A 20000-nucleotide genomic window follows, 5' to 3' on the forward strand; every position below is an offset into this window, starting at 1 on the left:
GTCCATTAAACAAAAATGAATGAATAAAGTGCAGAATTGTAACTTTTTGAAAAATCGATTTTACGATTTTCATGTATTTAACATCGTCCTAACTACATAATCGCGATTATGATTCAAATCGATTAATCGAACAGGCCTACAATTAATGAGTTTTACAACCTCAACTCAAACCTGACCGAGTCTAAAAGGCATTAATGTGTCCTATCTGTTTTTCCCCTGGCCAAACCAACTGAACTACTGATGTGAGAGTGCCCTACGTTCCAGTTAGGTTTGGGAATTAGGATCAGGGTAATGGTTGGGTTCAGGCAGGTGATTATTGTTATTGTTGAGTCTCCAGAGAATGAATGGATGTTAATGCAGTGTCCTCTGTAGTGACAAAAACAAGTTTGTGTGTGGCAGCGTGTGTTGCTGTTGGCTGCAAGTGTTGGAATATCACCTCCTTCATAACTCTTAAACGTCTTTATTTTTTTAAAGGATTTAATGTCATTGATAGGTCAAATGATATGCAAACACACACACACACAGCTAACTCTCCCAAACCCACAGTAAATAAACAGGACACGCTTTGTGTTAAGGAGTATTAATCGCTGTATTCATGGGAGACGCTCTACGCTGCGTGCTTCTGGGTAAATTGACCTTCTGTGGTCTTAATTGTACGAGAGGCTCAACAGCGCTGTGACATTTAACAGTGCTCCAGTCTTAATTCTCAGCCCTTTATTCTAGTGCTTCGCTGACATTTCAGCAGGAAGAGGTTTGTGAATAAAGATGATTGGTGTTGTAAGCAAATTTGTCCGTGATTATTTTATTCTTTCACTCTCTTTCTCAGCCTCTCTAGCACATGTTCATTTTGGGTTGTTTATCACCCTCCCTCTCAGCAGGACCGAGTGAGATTTAACAGCCCAATAGTACAAAGTGACCAAAACGGTGTATGTCTGCAGAGGTGTCACGGGGCGGTTGATCAATAGCAATGACTCAGCGATTACTTTGCCAGGTGCTGAGATTTCTGGTTTTGTAACTTCACTGCCCAGCTCCCACAGCTTTTACTGTGTTTTGTAAACACACACAGAAACACCACCCACTTAGATGCATTTTTATTTTTCTCAAGATGGATCACCAGGCTACACGCAGGTGTACAGACCAACATTGCTAAAGCTTGGAAAAGAAAGTCCCAATGTCACAGCTGAATTGTTAAATGCAATCTTTTGTTAAGACTGAGCTTACACACATATAGATATACTGTGTTTTGGTTTCATTTTTCCTATGATAGGAACATTTGGTACCACTCTCCTGCCTGTATTGAACATAAAACTACAAACCAGCTTAACCTAGTATAAAGACTGGAAATTGGGAGAACCAGCTTTGATCCATCGAATGGTGTGTAAAAATATCTGCCTCCTCACTAGTTAACATTCACTATCTTGTTGAAAAAAATGACAAATCACCATTTTATGTTTTTTTTTAATTCATATCTAACTGATGAACGAGACAATATTGACTTTGTTACAGTGACTGTAAGGTTTGGTCAACACAGACTATTTATTTAGAAGAATGAAGAACTATGGAAGGGCCTCTTTGGAGTAGCTCTGTGTGTGTGTGTGTGTGTGTGTGTGTGTGTGTGTGTGTGTGTGTGTGTGTGTGTGTGCGTGCGTGTGCGTGTGCGTGTGTGTGTGCGTGTGTGCGTGTGTGTGTGCGTGCTTGAACTTATGTGGGACTATAAATGAGCATGTACTCGTACTTGTGAGTGTGCTCGTCTACTCTCTTTTCTTTAGTGCTACTTTGTTAAGAGGCTGTAGTAATTAGCCTGTGGATATGGGTGGCTTTCCACCAGCAACTGCAATTACCGTTTCCTGAATGAACGGATGGGCCGAGGGGATGGTATATAAAAGGAATGGATGGAGAGTTATAAGTGGGGAGAATAAATAAAGCCTGGGATGCTGTGATGGAGGGCAGGTGATGCGTAGACCGGGGGGCAATGTAGTGTGGAAAGAAGAAAAAGCTCTTCTTATTTTATTATTTTACTGCTAGAGTGGAAGTGGCTCGCACCACAGATCATTGCATGTGGCCAGGAATGCTTACAAGCTACATATGACTTGAGTTTGGAAATAAAATAGAGGAGAATAAATTACAAATGTACATCAGGTACCAAATGGGGGGGAAAAAAACACAAATCTGGTGTTAGATTTCTCTCTGATTGGGCCATTTAGCTCACTTCACACAGAAGACAGGTGTTACATTTATTTTCTCCGACACTACAGACAAAAATTACATATTTCTGATATTATTTTTGATTAACAAGATGCATTCATCTACCAAACAAGAGTGTGCAAGAGTATAATCAAGTATGTGATTTTGTGTTCATGGATTTCCTTTCTTGTGTGTGTGTGTGTGTGTGTGTGTGTGTGTGTGTGTGTGTGTGTGTGTGTGTGTGTGTGTGTGTGTGTGTGTGTGTGTGTGTGTGTGTGTGTGTGTGTGTGCATATTTAAACATTTCTCCATCCCTCAGAAATATAAAGAGCATGCCTGGAGAAAAGCAATCACAAAGAATGTCCCTCAATATGCACTGGTGGCAAAATCTAACTATTGACTCTCAGCCAGGAGCTGTAATTAGTTAAAAACCTGGAGCAGCTTTTACACCAAGTAGCAAACATAAGTGAGAAAGAGCTGGAAGGCTTTCCCCAATAAAAAGTCTGTTAAGATGATGGGAGTTGATATTTTAGAGATTGGAAACTGTATTTGGTAAACTACATGACTACAGTAGGTTGTCAGGGGGTAAATCCTGGAAATTATTTATCATAAAATCATATTAGGGGTCTTTCCGTCTGCATCCTTCAAATGTAAGGTCAGCCATATATAGGCTTTTATTTATTTTTATATTTTAATACTACGAAGAGACACCATTACAGTTGTTTGAGTCTAGTTCCATCAACTTTTACAAATAAATAGTTCATTTACTTTGTTGGGAGTCTTATTTATTTTTCACACGTAAAGAAGTCCCAGGTTTGATTTCCCCATTCCCCAGCACTGCGTTATGACTGTAGCTTGTCCTGCATTCCCAATCACCACATCCGCGTGCTTCACTTCATCATGGTTACGTTGACATGGATACCTACCTTCATCGTGGTTGGCGTTGTTGGAATTTCGTTCAAAGAGAAGACTGTGTGGCTCACCTGAGACCCCCTTCATGTTTTACATTTTTTGTTGAAGCCAGAGAGGCTTGCTGATTTCAGAACACTTGTAATCTTAATACGCTTTTACACTGAAACGATTACTTATTGTCTTTTGCTGTTAGAGTCACAGACGAGCATCTTCAGGTGGCCCTCTTCCAAACACAAGCATCTACAGCTTCGCCTCGCTACACACACTAATATGTGCAGGTGTTGGCTGCTGGGTGTATCGCAGGCAGCCAGCACCACACACACACACACACACACACACACACACACACACACACAACACACACACACACACACACACACACACACACACACACACACACACACAGAAATCACAGCCTCTGTGTTTTAATTGAGTCAGCCCAAAGCGCTGGCTGAGCAGAACAATATGACTGATACGGATTAGAGCCAGCCTTCCCTTATTCATCGATTTCTGCGTGTGGGGGAGGCAGTGTGGGTGTGTGTGTGTGTGGGTGTGTGTGTGTGTGTGTGGGGTGGGGTGGGGGGGGGGGGGGGGGGGGGGTGGGGGGGGGGGGCAATGGAAAGATGATAGAAAGGAGGCAAAATCTTTTATTGATTTACAGAAGGGGAAAGGGACATTGGTCGTGAGACAGATGGACTGAGAGTAAGAAACGTATGGAAGATAGTGATTGTAATAGAGAGGCCCCTCCCCCTCTCTATCACTGTTATACAGTCGTAGAGAAGGAGAACGGCTGATAGAGGTTATACTGTTCCTGTTTGTCATCATTGATTTTGGGAAGCGAGGGGGTAATAGGGGAACAGAGGGGGGAGACGGACGGAAGTTGTACATTCAGTAACGAATAGTAGATTGATGAAGAGAGCATCGGTGGACTGAGATGACAGCATGAAGGGTGCGGGAGGGAAAAAAAGGGGGCCTTAACTAATAACGCAGATTTAAGAGTACTCAGAGGAACCCTTTATTTCACTTAAGGAGAGTTGGCTAATGAAGGGAAACTATTGGGTGGCACAAAAAAGAGCTGAAGAGAGTGATGGAAGAGAGGAAGAGACACTTCACATTTGGCAGTATCCAGCTACCAAATGCTCCATGTCGATCTAAATCCCTTTGGAATCCTTGAAACGGCTCGAGTGAAAAGTGTCTGTGAGTAAGAGAGAGAAAAAACTATAAGATGGGAGGCAGACCGTGTGTGTGTGTGTGTGTGTGTGTGTGTGCTGATAGTGATGGGGTGGTGTTTTAGTAAATTTGAGGGTCTGTTGGAAGAAGAGAGATGAACTCCTCTCACAGGGTGCGTATCTGCCCATCAAGTGTGGAAGAACGCTGACGCCAAAAGCGAGGGGAGAGTTCACAAAACAAACCCGAGTGCCGCTCACTCCGCAAGTCATCATTTGTGAGCGCAAAGGCTCAGAGTCTAACAACATAATTAGATTTGTACGCAGGGGAAGGCATCATTGTGAGCATAGCAGCTAAAGTAAACTAAAGTTGAGCCAGCAACGGGGACTCTCACACTCGTAATGATCAAGGATGCATAAGGTGACTTTTTACCCGTCTTAATCCAGCCATCACCTGCTCAATTTCAACAGGAAGTGACAGGTCCCACTGTTAGACCCTTCCCTTCCACTTTCAAAATAAAGTCTAGGACCGTGGCATTTTTTTTTTAATATCCTAACAATTGCAATATTTGGTGTCTGTATCTGTATCTTAAAAATCAAACACACTGACTCTAAATGACTGTTATGAATGTTGGCACATGATCTATATTCAAATCAATTCTGAGTCAAATCCATTTAAAAGTTGTCTTTTTGTAAACCTAAAAAAATCGAAACCTTTTGTAAAATAGGGTTTTCTTACGTCTTCCTGTTCCCGACATATTTACAGAGAAAAGGATTGGATCCATTAAGAGAAACACATTTGTGTCTCCATTCAGAGCTGCATCATTTTTTTCAGGAATTGGTGGGGATCAGTTAGATTATCACAGTTTTGCTGAACTTCAATCGCAGATCCACACACCTACGATCATTCAAACTCTCTGCTAAACCATAATGCAGGCTTACAATATCAGATGTCCTGAATAGCCGTGTGGTTGCCCGTCCCTCCTCTTTTCCTTCTATGGATTTTGAAAAAGACACGACGGTGATGTCCAGATGTGGATTTGTGCCGTTGCAGCTTGCTAGTGGAAAATGTTTGGCAGGCGACCTTGTGAGCTCAAGTGGCCAGAAGCTGCCAAAACAGCTGGAGAACATTTAGAGAGTCGACTCAGAAACGAACACCCGCTCAAGTGGGATTCTGCTTTTACAAATCTGCACACTCAGAATTAGTTTTGCGGCCCCTCAAATCATTTGTCACCAATAACACCATATGCAAGTGTGTGTCAGTGAGTGTCTGTGTGGCTCTCTGTGCGTTCTGCCTCTCCTTTCAGTATGCCTCTCTTCTGCCTGATTTCCTCTCTCTCTGCCTCTCCTCTGCTCGCTACGCCGTGAAATGGTTTTTCACTAGACCATTACCCCGACCAGTGCACTACACTATTGCCACAGCCCACTCTGAGCGTGTGGGAGTGTGTTTAAATGTGTGTGTGTGTGTGTGTGTGTTGTGTGTGTGTGTGTGTGTGTGTGTGTGTGTGTGTGTGTGTGTGTGTGTGTGTGTGTGTGTGTGTGTGTGTGTGTGTGTGTGTGTGTGTGTGTGTGTGTGTGTGTGTGTGTGTGTGCCTGGTGAGAGTGGAGGTGTGTTTGGCTGCCTGAGAGCGACTAATGCGTATGTGTACAGTAGCTGCACTGGAAAGAGAAATATTGTGCACGTTTTGTTTGTGTGTGGGGAAGATGGATTGCGTGCACATATTGGGTTACCCCACCACACACACACACACACACACACACACACACACACACACACAGACAGCTGCAGGCAGACTAATACAGCCAGCTATAGTCGTAGCTGTCGAGTTGCCCGCTAACAAACCGAGGGATCTTCTCCCTCTGGCTCAGTTGTTTTTTGGGATTGTCAAATTTTCTGCTATAAGCATTTTTCAGTTGAGACTTAGATTTTGCAGCCTTGGCCACGAATGTGTTTCGGGCTGTCTTCAAACTACAAGCTGGCTTCACTTTATCTGTAGATCATCTGTCAAAATGATAACATATTACACAAATTCATTATTTTTGTGGCATTAATTCAATCTGTGTGAGGTGCTCGCTGTCTGGTCGGTGTGCCGTGAATCAAAAACCATCCAGTTCTTGTATTTACTCCCAACGGATTCTGGTGCTTCCAGAAACAGAGCAGTATTAAAGCCATATCCCAAGGGACATTCAGACACACATACACACTGATATGCAATGAAAAGCAGAAAGAGATCTTCTTAAACAAGATTGTTTGTAGTTACATGCACAATTATATCATAATATCAAGTCATATTTACTGTCTTTCTTCATGGGTGGTCGTTGTCTCGGTCTCTTTATAAATGGAGGGTTGTGTTTAAAGATGCATGTCGTCATACAGCTAGTCTTTTCATGTGATTTGTGACAGTAAGAAAAAAAATGAATAAAATGAGCCACTTCAGGACCAAAACTAACTAACCTTCCTCCCATTCATGACTCTTTGCTAATCATTTCTTCACCCCCTTACTCATCTCTCTGGCCTCTCACTCTCCACTAGATGCTGCAGTCACTCCCCCTCTCCCTATCTCTCATTCCCTCTTTTAACATCGTGTTTAAATTGTGTCGCTTGTGCCTCCCCGCCCCACCGTCCCCCGTCCTCACCCCATCCACTCCCTTGTTTCACCTCTCATCCCTCCCCTCGCCCTGCCACTTCCCAATGGCCTTATAATATCCCTCCTCCTCTGTGGATCGCTCTTCTCCATTCAAAGTCATTTACTTCTCATTCTCTCTCTCTCTTTCCTCCTTTCTTCTCCGTCTAATGCCTTTTCATTCTTCCGTTCCACCTCTCTATTCCCGCCTAATATCCCGCTGTCTCTCTACCTGAGATATTGGAGCTATAAAGACAGGTGTTCAAAAGAAAGCAGGGCCAGCAAATCTGTTTTATATGCCTCCCGGTATCAGCAGCGAGGAGAGGAGAGGCTCAGGGAGAAGGGAGAGAGAAAGAGGGTGGATATCATATTCTCAGCACCTTTTGCATTGACAATATTATCTTGAGTTGAGGAGAGGGACCAGGGTTTCTATAAAGTCTTCATCACTTTAGACACACACATACACCTCGCCCTCCTTTCATTATCTGCTTTAGGATTTAATGGCTCTCTTCAGCTATGCGGGGACACAGTGTACACCCTGCTTTTACTGGACTGGCAGAGGTCAGTCTACTTAGAGAAATAATTACGCCATTGTATCTAATAGAGGTGCATATCATCAACAAATGCACCATTTCATAAGTGCCAATGGTGCGATAGGCAAATTGTTTATGGGCTATTTCCAGAAACACAGAACGCCTTACACAGACCCTGGAGGGACTCTATGATAGTGAAGTGTTGGTTTTATTGTAAGAGTTCAGCATGCAGAGTCAGACCACTGAATCATAGTCCCACATTACCTTAAAATGAGTCTCATTGACAATACTCAGTATGCCTCATGGAAAAAATGGCTTGTATGCATGTGTGTGTGTGTGTGTGTGTGTGTGTGTGTGTGTGTGTGTGTGTGTGTGTGTGTGTGTGCGCGGGTGTGTGTTAATAGGGCTTGTTTGGTTTAGTCGGCTTCTTTAAGGAGCGCCCTGGCAGCTGGAATCTCCCTACTGAATAGGCCGGGATAATCTCTGAGCGAGAGAGTGTGTGAGGGGAGAAAGAGGAACGGGAATGAGTGGAAGAAGGGGAAATGAGATGTGAGGGTGAGAGAGAACCAGTGAGATGAAGAGTGAAAGAGGGAGAAGGAGAGATTGAACTGTCAGCAGCTTGACTTCTTTTTTTTTTTCTCAAGATGGAGATGAGAGCAGACTCTGTGTGTGTGTGACTTTGTTTGTGTGTGTGTGTGTGTGTGTGTGTGTGTGTGTGTGTGTGTGTGTGTGTGTGTGTGTGTGTGTGTGTGTGTGTGTGTGTGTGTGTGTGTGTGTGTGTGTGTGTGTGTGTGATGACTCCATCCTGTTTTGAAGTAACCTAATCTCGGATGGAGTCCTTGTCCATCCCCCCAAAAAGCCTCAGAAGACCGAAACTCTAAATCCCTAATAGCTAGCCTTTGTCGATCCTAAATTACTCCCGTATCACACACACGCACACACACACACACACACGGGGTAATGGGCTTATGGGTGTATGCACTGAGCATCCTTTGGATCATATGTTTTGCAGTTTAATAGTACTTTCGGAAGGGAAATAACATTGAGGGTGTTTTTCTTGAATCTATCAAAACTAAGACTGTGTCTCTCTTTCCCAGATGCCAGATCATCGGTTGGCACCGCGTTATGAAGAAGTGGAACGCCAGTATGCCTCCTTACCAAGGTACTGCTTCTTCTACTTCCTCTGTATGAAGAGTACATGTATCACTCTCCTCTTATCCCCTTCATTCCTTTTCTCTTTGAAGCCGCAACTCAAATTTGTGAAGTCTGTATGTCTTTCTGCTTGTCCCTGAAAGCCTCTGTCTCAGCCAGGAACCCACCTTGTCCCCCCCCCCCCCCCCCCCCCCCCTTTGGGAAAACACACCAGACAGGGGTTGAAACTGATCCCTGACTCCTAGACCGGCTTCCCCCACCTAAACTTGCTTTGGCTTATGCCCAATTAGTGGACTTTACGTTGAACTCGAGAGGCAATGTCAAGAACTACACTCTACCAGAAATGCTGCATACATTATTATAGGATGAGTAATGGTGGATTTAGCTCATGTAGTACAGCTCGTTTTCTTCTCTTTAATTCACTAACATGGGCTGATGTCAGACTGGGGTTTCTTCCCAGGAAACGGGAACATCAGCATAACTTCATTGATTCTTTTAGAAGCTAAAAGTTTGGTTCTGTCTCCTCTGTCAAGTGAATGCATTATTCATCATAAGCACACGCTGACCTCTTCCCTTCCCGGCATTCCAGGATCCAGCAGGTTTCTGCAAATCATAGGACCACATCTTATTCTAACTTTCACTCATGTAAACGCTGCTTCTTTGCCTTGATGATTATTAATACCTCCACATAAAACCCTACAGTGGTCAGGAGCCCCAAGGTTTTTGTCCTTGTTGCATTTAGTGTTGCTCGAAATACGCCCAGTGTTTTGACTGGAGCTGAAGAGAATTTCCCAGGATGGTGTGCTTCTGCTCCCGGGACAGGAAATTTCAAATTTGAAAAAAATATGAATCCCTATATCAGACAGTAAGACTCTTTTCCTTTCCAGTGGGTCCTCACTGAACAGGACCGCAATTACAGCATTTTTGAAGCATTTTAAGTGCAATGCATTTTATGTTGACTATGAAATATCACCATTGATGGCTTTGCACAACGTGTCATTTGATCTAATCTCATAGCTATTGATTTGAAATGTATTTCACTGTTTACATGTTTATTTTCTATCTCTTTCTTGTTCACTAATTGTAATTGTATTTATTTAAATAGTGACAGTGCACAATATAACATTAGCCTTATATAAAAACCAGGAGAAGTGCATTGCACCAGGTTTAAACAAACTTGCTATTTTTCCAGTCAGACCTCCATGGAGGAGCCCACACCCCTCTATGTTTTTCCAGACAGTTAGACTATCTTTGAGCAGCACGTTAGCCTTTTGCCCGGTGCGGTTCGTTGCTTCCCCTCCCTTGGACAGCATGAAATATCACCAACATGAGCCAGCACAAGAACAACAACAGCATCCTGAGTGTACTAATCAATTCTTAAAGGATTCTCTCCATTTATTTGTCATGATGTGTTTTCTGATGTAAATCAGATAAATATTGCAGCCATAGTTGTTTGTAAGTATGATTAAAATGAGCATGCAGCATCTATTCCCTGACCATTTAAACACATTTGTCTCGATGTGAAACACATCCGAAGACGAATGTGTGAAGTCCCTCCTGGTCTTGCAGCATCTCATCTTTTAGAAGCAACCTTTCCACTATCACTGCCTTAAACTTTAATGGTCTTCACTTTGTTAATTCGTTCCCTATCTTCACATCGCCGTGTTTTCCTTTTTCCTTGCCTCTACCCTCTTTTCTCGATTCCTTCTATCATGCACAGTGACTGATTTTTTACCATTTTGTTCTCATTATTTTCCAGGGGAAATGACAGTAAACAGTAATAACAGTATAAATGCAGGGTAGTTGTTACCAGCTTTTTTCTCACCTCATTTTATTTGGCTTCTAAGAAGCAACACCTTAGCAGACTAACAAGCCAACAACAAATGTCTGTGTGTGTGTGTGTGTGTGTGTGTGTGTGTGTGTGTGTGTGTGTGTGTGTGTGTGTGTGTGTGTGTGTGTGTGTGTGTGTGTGTGTTTGAGAGGGGGGGTCAATGAGTGGAATGACAGAAGTTTAGAAGAGTTTATAGACAGGTTCCCACCCCTGTTAAAATGGTGAGAGATGGCTGTTTCACACCTCTTGTGTGTGTGTGTGTGTGTGTGTGTGTGTGTGTGTGTGTGTGTGTGTGTGTGTGTGTGTGTGTGTGTGTGTGTGTGTGTGTGTGAGAGAGAGAGAGAGAGTGAGAGTGTCTGTGTGGGTGATGACTTTGGCAGATGGGAGCGAGAACAGTGATGATAGTTTTGAGGTCTGGCTGTGGTATCTGAAAAGCCTTGGGAAATTGGACACACACACACTCACATACAGTACACCCTGTCTCTGTTTCCACTTTCAGACATGCACTGTAATCCCAAAATGCTGGGCCAATTTTACATGCAGGCCTCGTGTCTGAAAAGGACCCGAGTCATTTTTCCATAAAAGTCACTCTGATAATCTGCCTTATTACAACCGGGTAACGCTCCTGAAACATTTTCCACGCTCTGGGATTGGGATTTAAAACTGCCACATCGCCAATAACATGGCTTTCTTCTAAAGGGTGTTTTTGCATGTAGGATACACACTAAGACTAGGAAGGGATGCAGGTGCTGTGCATTTCAAGCAGCAGCAGGCTTGACAATGAAGAGACTGTATTGTCAAAATGACTAGATATTGGTCAGACTTCTAAAAAAATGCCTTTTTGTCATTGTGTCGTTCGGCTCGACTTGACTCCAGGACCTTTTCGATGTTGTTTTCCATTGTGGATACTTCTTGGTGTAGGCGGGATTTTCACTGTGTTAAACTGCCATGACAGCTTCTTCATGGTGATACTTTCTGAATTCTTTCATTGGCAACCAAACAGGAACATCTGCATTCTCTAATTGTACAGCATAGTGGACGTCATAGTTTGGCAGGCTGACATTTTTCAATAATCTTAATTAAAATGATGTTTGCTATTGAGGGTACCTTTGCTAGTTAAAGGTTTCGGGTTTGTGCAGGATGTCCCCTGTCACACAAGTGATGATTCTTGGGACATTTGTTACCAACTCATCGGTGGTCTGCAGTGTTTTAAAGGAGCAACATGTGACATTCAGAGCATTAATATAGCAGCCAACAACTGTTTGCTATGTAAAGATATGGCCTGAGCAGTGAATGAAGTCACTCTCCCTCTGTGTTTGTTGTTACATGAGCTTCTCCTTGCTCTGTTTGCATAGTCACATCGAGTGTGCTGCACTGGCCAGCTCACAGCTGCTCTCATACGGTGGTTACAGCTGATACCTCTGTCAGCACTTTTGTCATAGTTTGGACTGTTAACGCACTACAAGCCTCCAGCTCAGGCATGATGAGAGCCATTGAGAGGCAATCGAAATGCTACCCAATCCCAAATCTTGCCCCATTTGTTCTGCCTTCTAGTATCAGCTCAGCTCGCTTGGAACCTGGAACGACGTGGTGCCAAAAAAGAGAAGCAGGTACTTCTTCCAACTTCTGATAATGGGGAACTAAAAAGAGCAAATCGAGTTGAGCTCAGATGACAGTGAATGCCTTGTATTGCATAATCTCGCGTGGCTGCTGCCAAATATTTTTGAGAACATCAGCCTTTTATCCATAAAAGCCTCTCATGTTTGTAGTGAGTCCATGTTTTTTTTTTACAATGAACACCGATCTACAAGCCAAAAAGATGTTAGTGAATACATAAATGTTTTCCCACTGAGTGATTTGAGTTCTCTTCTTTTCTGCCTCCCCGCCTCTCTACATGTTTCCCCTGCTGTCAATTAGCTCAAGAGATATTTCAGCATCTGGGGAGTCAGAGAAAGAGATCGGGTTTGGAAACGGCATCCAGCCTGGTTGACCTTATCAAAACATATTATTTTGCAACTGGCCCAGAAATAGCTAGCAGGCTGTTCGTATCTAGTGTCCACATGCCTGTATACCTGTTTATATTATTACAAGTGGGCCCGCAAATAGCTGCGGGGTTGCTTAGTCAGGTACTGTATGTTTGACGCAAAAGTCAGTTAACTAGAGCACTGGGTACGCTGTGTGTGTGTGTGTGTGTGTGTGTGTGTGTGTGTGTGTGTGTGTGTGTGTGTGTGTGTGTGTGTGTGTGTGTGTGTGTGTGTGTGTGTGTGTGTGTGTGTGTGTGTGTGTGTGTGTGTGTGTGTGCGTGTGTGTGTGTGCACACTATCTCCGTGAGACAAGTTTTTGATGGCTCTAAAATTAAAACATGACCCAGCAGCGTATGATGTTTCCCTGCCTAAAGCACAAACACTGCCGAACAAACTGTCAGCAAATGTCACTGCATGAAATAGAAAAGGAGTCTGTCGAGGGTCTCTTGTATATTTACTACTCTATAAAACTATTCAGTGATTTTTTTTTATTAAATATATCAGAAAAGATACAAAGGCATTCAAGCATTTTTTAAGTAATAAAACATGATTTAAACCATCGCAGATGATTTTAGGTATGTTGAAAACAACATGACTGTATATATTAAATCATGCGTTTTTTTCAGTGTTTTTCCACCAGGATGATATTCATCGATCAGCAGCTCCAACATTCAGTAGGTCGTTTGCTCGTACATTCACTGTTGTTGTCTGTGCTCACAATTCAGAGACAGGACGCATTCTTATTCTCTTTATTTTCATTTTATTCCAAAGTTAAATGTCTTGAGACCGACTGAAACAAAGAGAAAGAGGTGAATAACATTCAGAAAACACTGAATCAAACCAAAGTTGTGATTAAATGTTTTTATGTCTTATACCAAAGTGTGTGTGTGTGTGTGTGTGTGTGTGTGTGTGTGTGTGTGTGTGTGTGTGTGTGTGTGTGAGAGAGAGAGAGAGAGAGAGAGATAGGGTCATTCTGAGGTCAATAGATGGCTGGCAGTGTGTGTGTGGTCAACATTAGCAGGTTGCGCTCCAAACGCTGTGTTCACCATTACTGCCCCATTTTCACATTCTCCCTCTTACACGCACACACACACACACACACACACACGCAACCCTGTACTTCTATACTTGTGAGGAAACTCATTGACATTAACACCTTCCCTAGCCCCCAAGTCTAACCTAAACGTAACGTTAACCTGAACCTTAAAACCAAGTCTAAATCCTTAATCCTCGAAGGTCATTCTAATGTGGAAGCCAAACATTTCTTCACTTTCCAAAAATGTCTCAAGTTCAAATGGTTCTTCGGTTCTCACAAAGATACCTGTACAAGACACACACACACACACACACACACTCACAGAACCACCACTGGCAGACATGCTTGTTTTTCTTATATGATCCTTTAATCAATAAAGAAAAAACAAGGCCAAAAAAATTAAGAATTTCACAGACATTTACACTCTGAACAATGTTGGATCGTGACAGGCACGTTGGCCCTTATGATCTCATCAATAGACAAAGAAAGACTCAAAGTCAGCACTGATTAAAAATGTGATTTTCCTCTCCAAGGATCTCCGGTGATAACAGCGACCCGTTGTTTGAAACAGGCTTAACCCAATTGGATTATCTAAACACCCTTACCCATTTGTCCTTATTATTACTCATATTGGATTAAAAGAGCCAATCAGAATTGCTCGTCTGGTTTTCTGGGAAGGCTGTCACTTCCTCATTATAATGCTAATTGGATGGTTAGTAATTAGAAAGCAGATGTTGTGTCCCGTGTCCTGCACTCTGCCTCCATGTGTCTGTTTTAGTCGCTTCATTTCTTAGCCTCCACTCTCTGCCGTTCCTCTTTGCATCTTTGTCCCTTCTAGCCCCTCCTCCTCACTGTCTGAACTTGGGGTGAAAAGGACATTGTTGAATATTGTTACACTCTGCTGAGAGGGGAAATGAAACGGGAATGTCTCTCACTTCCCTTTCTGCCCCTCTATCTCTCTTGAGAAGACCTCCCAACCGGGCCCAAGAGTTTCCCAGACCACTTTACAACTGCGGCACAATCCACCCCATTGTCCAGTTGTTTTTTTGTGGCTCCAGACTCCGTGAGTCTCTGCTTGTTTGTTAGCCATGAAGGGGCTCCCGAGAAAGACCCTGCCTCTAGACTCAGACCAACCCCCCCCTCCCCTTCCATCTCTCTTTCTCTCTCTTGACCCTATCCTGTTTCTAGCTTCTAGTGTTTCTGATGTGTTCACCCGTTGCTGCTTTAAAGAATTCTGCTCACAGCTTTGATGTTGACGGCGGACTCTAATAATTTGGGTTACAGCCCATAATGTCTTGCAGAACCACCTTGACATAAACGTAGTGTGCTTTCATACGTCGGGACCCCGGGGTCCAGGAAGTTATTCCTCCAGGTCCCGGCCGGTGGATGTTGAACAGATTTTTGGGGTGAAGTTGAGCTGATGTGAAGTGATAATGTGCTCGTGTGGATTGGAAGAAGTTTCCTACAAGTGGAGAAACACACAGATACACTGTTCGCATTGTGGCAGATTGACACCCAGATGAAGCTCATTGGCTGATTGCTCATTCTTTACTTTAAAAATCACATCTTGCTTTTTTGAGGGATGGAGGAAAGTTTGCTTTTACTTTTAAGTAAAAGCAAACGCATCAAAATATATCCTATGTAAAATATAGGAAACGCATCAAGGAATGTTACATTATTTACATATCTGTCTATAAAGAACTGTGGGATGGACCTCACTTTCTTTTACATTTCAATGGTTGCAGCTGTGAAATGTTAACATCTGGCAGCAGCCTAATGACCATCTGTGGTTCTTGTGCTGCAACAAGCGTTTTTTCCCATTTCTTTCAGAAAACTTATATTTGTAAGTGAAATAATAATTAAATGCATTCCTGAATGCATGCACATTCACACAAATTATGAATGGCAACATGACGAATGTGTGCAAAAAAATGGAGCTCATAGCAAATTCTCAAGCCAAATGGAAGGCACTGTAAATTGTTCTGGTGATTTATGAATCCACTGAAACAGGAAGCAGCTCCGATTACTGCAGCAGGCAGGGGTTTGACATTAAAATGAAGCAGTGAGGCTGCAGTTAGTTGGTTACTGGATGAACACGTTGACCTGCAGCTCCGGTGTCGTTCACTGCTAAAGTTGCAGATGCATTTAACGTTTTCACTGACACTTCACTTTGAGGTAAGTCATCTTGGAGCGCTAACGGCTCATGCTCGTGCACAGGTTTAGTGCAAATGACTTTTTTAAAACACCACACAAACTCTGACATCATATTCAGCCATATGCCTGTGTGTGTGTGTGTGTGTTCATGTGTGTGTGTGTCTGTGTCAATCCCCTATTTCCCCGTTACAAGTGCAATTTCAGAACTCCTCTTCATGTACCAAATTAGTGGCTATTGAGGGATCGTAATTTAGTCAGCAATTTGTATCCTGTGGTCACGCAGAGCAAAATGTCCCCAGCTTGAAATTGTTACATCTTGCTGACAGGGGGGGGGGGGGGGGGGGGGGCAGACTTATTGGCTCAAGATGTGAAGTAAAGGAAGCTATTTGTATGGGATATGATATTATCAATAATGGATTTTATGATGTTTCAGGAGGTCACCCACTCCACTGCCTATAAGTTATTATGTGTGATCCTGCCAACCCTGAATGTCATCTTTAGAATCAGCCAGTTCAACAAGACTCGACACATTTATTGTCACTGTGACGAATCCGTCGTCATGGCTGCACATTTAGATGTCTTAAAGTTGATATTACTAACTTGGTTTGACACCCTTCAACATGACGTACGGCTTCACTGGAAGTCGCCGTTTCCCAGAGAGCCCAGCTGCAGCGCGACCGTCATTTAATACGGACGAATCTTGTGACCACTTCTCATGTTCATCACTGTGGTTAATACCGTCTGCTGGCACTATTATCTGGTGGATTTAAGCTGATAAAGGTCCATGATTGAAGGTTTTCACGAGGACACAGCCGCCATCGCTATGAGCAACCACAACGCTTTCGGCTGAGTCACCAGTAAACATCTGTTTGCGATGCTGACCAAATCATATTTAACTTGTGGTCAAGCGTTATATTTCACCATTACACCCCAATTCACTTCATTTGTCTCACTAATGTAACCATGTTAAGTCAGCTGACTTGTTAAGCTCTGCAGCTAACATCTGTACAGGTTCTTCTAGAGGCTGTTGTCAACAGCAACATGACATAGAAAGTAAAGGTAAAAGTAGGAAGTTGCGTGTGTTGCAGGGACACACCTGCTGTATAACAGGCAAGGCGAGATGAAACGTGAAATGGAGCTGCGATGGCTGAACACAGATCTCAGAGGACATGCAGCCCTGTGACGTGCTGGTACAGAGCATGTTTCTTAGTCCGTTGATCCGTCACCTCATCTCTTTGACATGTTGATCACATTGTATTTTCTGAGGCGCTCCCTGCAGTAAAATCGTCAACGTTTTTTTTTTTTTTGGCCGCAGCTTCCAAACGGCATGGCCGTATTATGATGGGATGCGAAACACCACTCCTAATCCCCATTGTTCTGCCCTCTCTGTGTTTCCGAGGCAACAGTCTCCTACCATCTGGAAGGCCCTCATCCCTCAGTTCCTCTCTCTTTCCTCCAATGGTCTCCTCCGTCCTTCGCCATCTCATTTACTTTTTCTTTTCTTTTTTTGTGTGTTTTTTGTGCTCTAATTTGATTCTCACTCATGTGTCCTTCTTCCTCATACGTTTCCCTTTAAGTACTCACCATATCACCGCATTCTTTCATCTCATTCCCTGCTGGCTTTGTCTCCTTTTTCTTCTCTTTAACACTTCAGCTGTGTTTTTTAATACAATACTCTGTTTTATGCAGCCTCACACATTCGTCCGTATACCCTGACTCACATGTATTTGCAAATGTGTACGCACACACACGCTTACATGCACAGGGGAATGTAATCATGTTAGTTTCCTGGACTGGTCAGTTGGTCATCCATGATATCCAGGTGGATTAATCATATTTGACAGAACTTTATTGACAAAGACAGATAGGAGCCCCTGAAAGGTGTTTTGTTTCATTCAAACATGAACTGTATGAGCAAGCATCTGGGAGGGTGCGTGCATGTGTGCGTGTGTTCATGTGTGTGTGTGTGTGTGCTTCTAAAGCAGGGCCCATTATTCTCAGCAGATGCTGACCTACAGCATGCCAGTTCTCTGGAGGGCAGCACTTGTCTCTCTGCCTTTTTTCTCCTCCGTTCCTCCCCACCTCTCTCCATTTCATTTTCTTTGTTGTCCCTCCCTTCTCATATTCTGCTCCTGTCTTCCTCCTCCTCGTCCTTTCATGTTTTCCTTCTCAGCTTCACAAGACGTCCATCTGGGAGGTTAAATCTCTCTTACTTGAAGTCGTAATTTGTCATCCCTTTTTCTTTAGCTTTCAGATGTAAAACTCCCACTCTTTTTCCTTCATCATTTTCCTCAATCTTATTGTCTTCTCCTTGTCTTCCCCCTCAGTGTTGTCATTGTCGTATTTCTTTATTTGACTGTCAGAACTTTGACTGTCAGATAGTAGTTTACATGCCAAGGACATCACTGTTTTTGTTGTATTTTTGAGGGCTCACATGTCACTGAATTCAGACACTTCATACGGTGCTGGGTAATAATCGATGCTAATCTTATTTCCGACGCTTATTTAACACTCCACACTACCGCCAAGGCTGATGTGTCACACATCACGGCCTCTCTGGCTCCACAATGCCAGGATGCTTGTGTAAAAGGAGACAGCGTTGCAGTGTTGTGCCGCAAACCAAAGTTCAGTTTAAACGGTGCGATTGCAGCATATTGAGGGGTCTTCTGGGGTCTCTGTGTAAAAACGCCTTGTCTTTTTCCTTCCTTCCTCCTCCTCCTCCTCCTCCTCCTCCTCTTCATCTTCCTCCACGCCTGTCTGTCTCAGCCCTCTGTGGTCACACCTCTTTGTCTAGTCTGTTTAAGCAATCTTCTCATTCTCTTTGCATTCGTCTTCCTTCAATCTGTCCTTTGCTCTTTGGTTGTTTCAAGGAATACAGATGAAGATGTTAATCTTCAGTGGCTTGCTCTTTGCCTGGACACTCCTCCTAGGTTGTTTGGTTTTAACACAAATGTGCCCCTCCTGTGAAGTCCTCAGTAATTACCTCTTGGGCACATACAGAATTAGTATGCTGGTGAATAAACAAAGGATTGCATCTTCATCTTACCTAAATAATCCCCAGTGAAACACTACCTCATCTTTATTTCTTGCACACTCATAACCCTCTATTCAATCCTCCCAACCAGGAATATTAATTCCAAATGTGCTTAATATTCAGGATTCATGTTTCCCGTAGCTGCCCTCTCATTGACCTAGATCACTAAACCACAGCAACTCATCCAAAACGACACAGCTTCTACTCGTCGGCTCTGTACACAGTCTTTAACAATCAAGCAGGATATCATTTAAATACAATGAATATATATGGACGGGTCAAAACATGAGCATGTCTTAAATAAATGGGGGTACGTCATCAGCTGACTGGTTGTTTGTGCTTAAAAAGTACCATGATGATCAGTTCAGCGATTAGACGGCACAAAAGCAGCTCTGTCCTGCTACTTAATTTGGTTTGGTGAGGTTTACACTCCAGCAGCTCCACTCAAACTTCCCTTAGATATAGTGTTACGTTTGCCAAATGTGTGGCTTTGTTCTCATCCTCAAATGAATTCTTCTTGTAAAAGTAAAGTATGCAGTTTGAAAGTACACGCATTAATGCATGTGTTAAGCATCCAATCCAAGAGAACATAAAAATTGTACTTATATTAGTTTTTGTATTAGACTTAATTCCTATGTCTCCTGAACATTATTGTCACATTGCATTGTGGGATATGTACTGTGATATATCACCGGAAATGGTATACAATTAGTGTACGATTGGTTTCATACTAAGAATTCGAAACAATTAAAAAACCTCACACACTGCTTAGCGTACTAAATAGCATGCTAGTGTGGAATTTCGGACACATCCTAGCATTAGGGGTATTTGCTAGGGCAGCTTTTGAACATTTAACAATCAATGTCCTCCATAAAATCACCATCTTTTAACAGTCGTGTCCATGAAAATAAAAGGAAGCTTTGCCTCTACTGCAGTTGTGAGGTTATCGATGGTCCAGTCCTCCACCAAATGGCTGTTAACTTCCAAATGGTAACGAGGGTTTGAATGTTATGTCTATGTATTTGGTATGCCCCTAATCCAAGTTGGTAATACCCTTCCTTAACCTTTGACCCCATCTTCCAAGTGTTTGGTGGGAACTGATGGAGTCTCATGTGACTTCAAGGGGTCATGTGGGTTAGGGCGGGTTAGGGCTCTCTAACACACACACACACACACACACACACACACACACACCAACACAACCACAGTGACAGCTGTACCAACAGAATACCACCTCATGCGCTCACACACACACACACACACACACACACACACACACATGCGCTCACACACAGTGTGTAACCACTTAACCGTAAGTAGGAAAACAGCTTAGTGTCTTATTGGGCTTCTC

General features: G+C 43.0%; 1 protein-coding gene across 5 annotated transcripts in view; it reads left to right on the top strand.

Moving 5' to 3' along the window:
- Positions 1-20000, top strand: part of LOC311021631 (partitioning defective 3 homolog B-like) — a 188462-nt gene that overhangs the window by 158189 nt on the left and 10273 nt on the right. For all 5 annotated transcript variants that reach the window (XM_084022292.1, XM_084022294.1, XM_084022293.1 and 2 more), the window contains exon 23: positions 8516-8580. In XM_084022292.1, coding sequence (XP_083878418.1) covers positions 8516-8580 — 65 coding nt within the window. The remainder of the gene's footprint in view (positions 1-8515; positions 8581-20000) is intronic.

Source organism: Eutrigla gurnardus, assembly GCF_963514095.1.
Source record: "Eutrigla gurnardus genome assembly, chromosome: 12".
Classification (NCBI taxonomy): domain Eukaryota; kingdom Metazoa; phylum Chordata; class Actinopteri; order Perciformes; family Triglidae; genus Eutrigla; species Eutrigla gurnardus.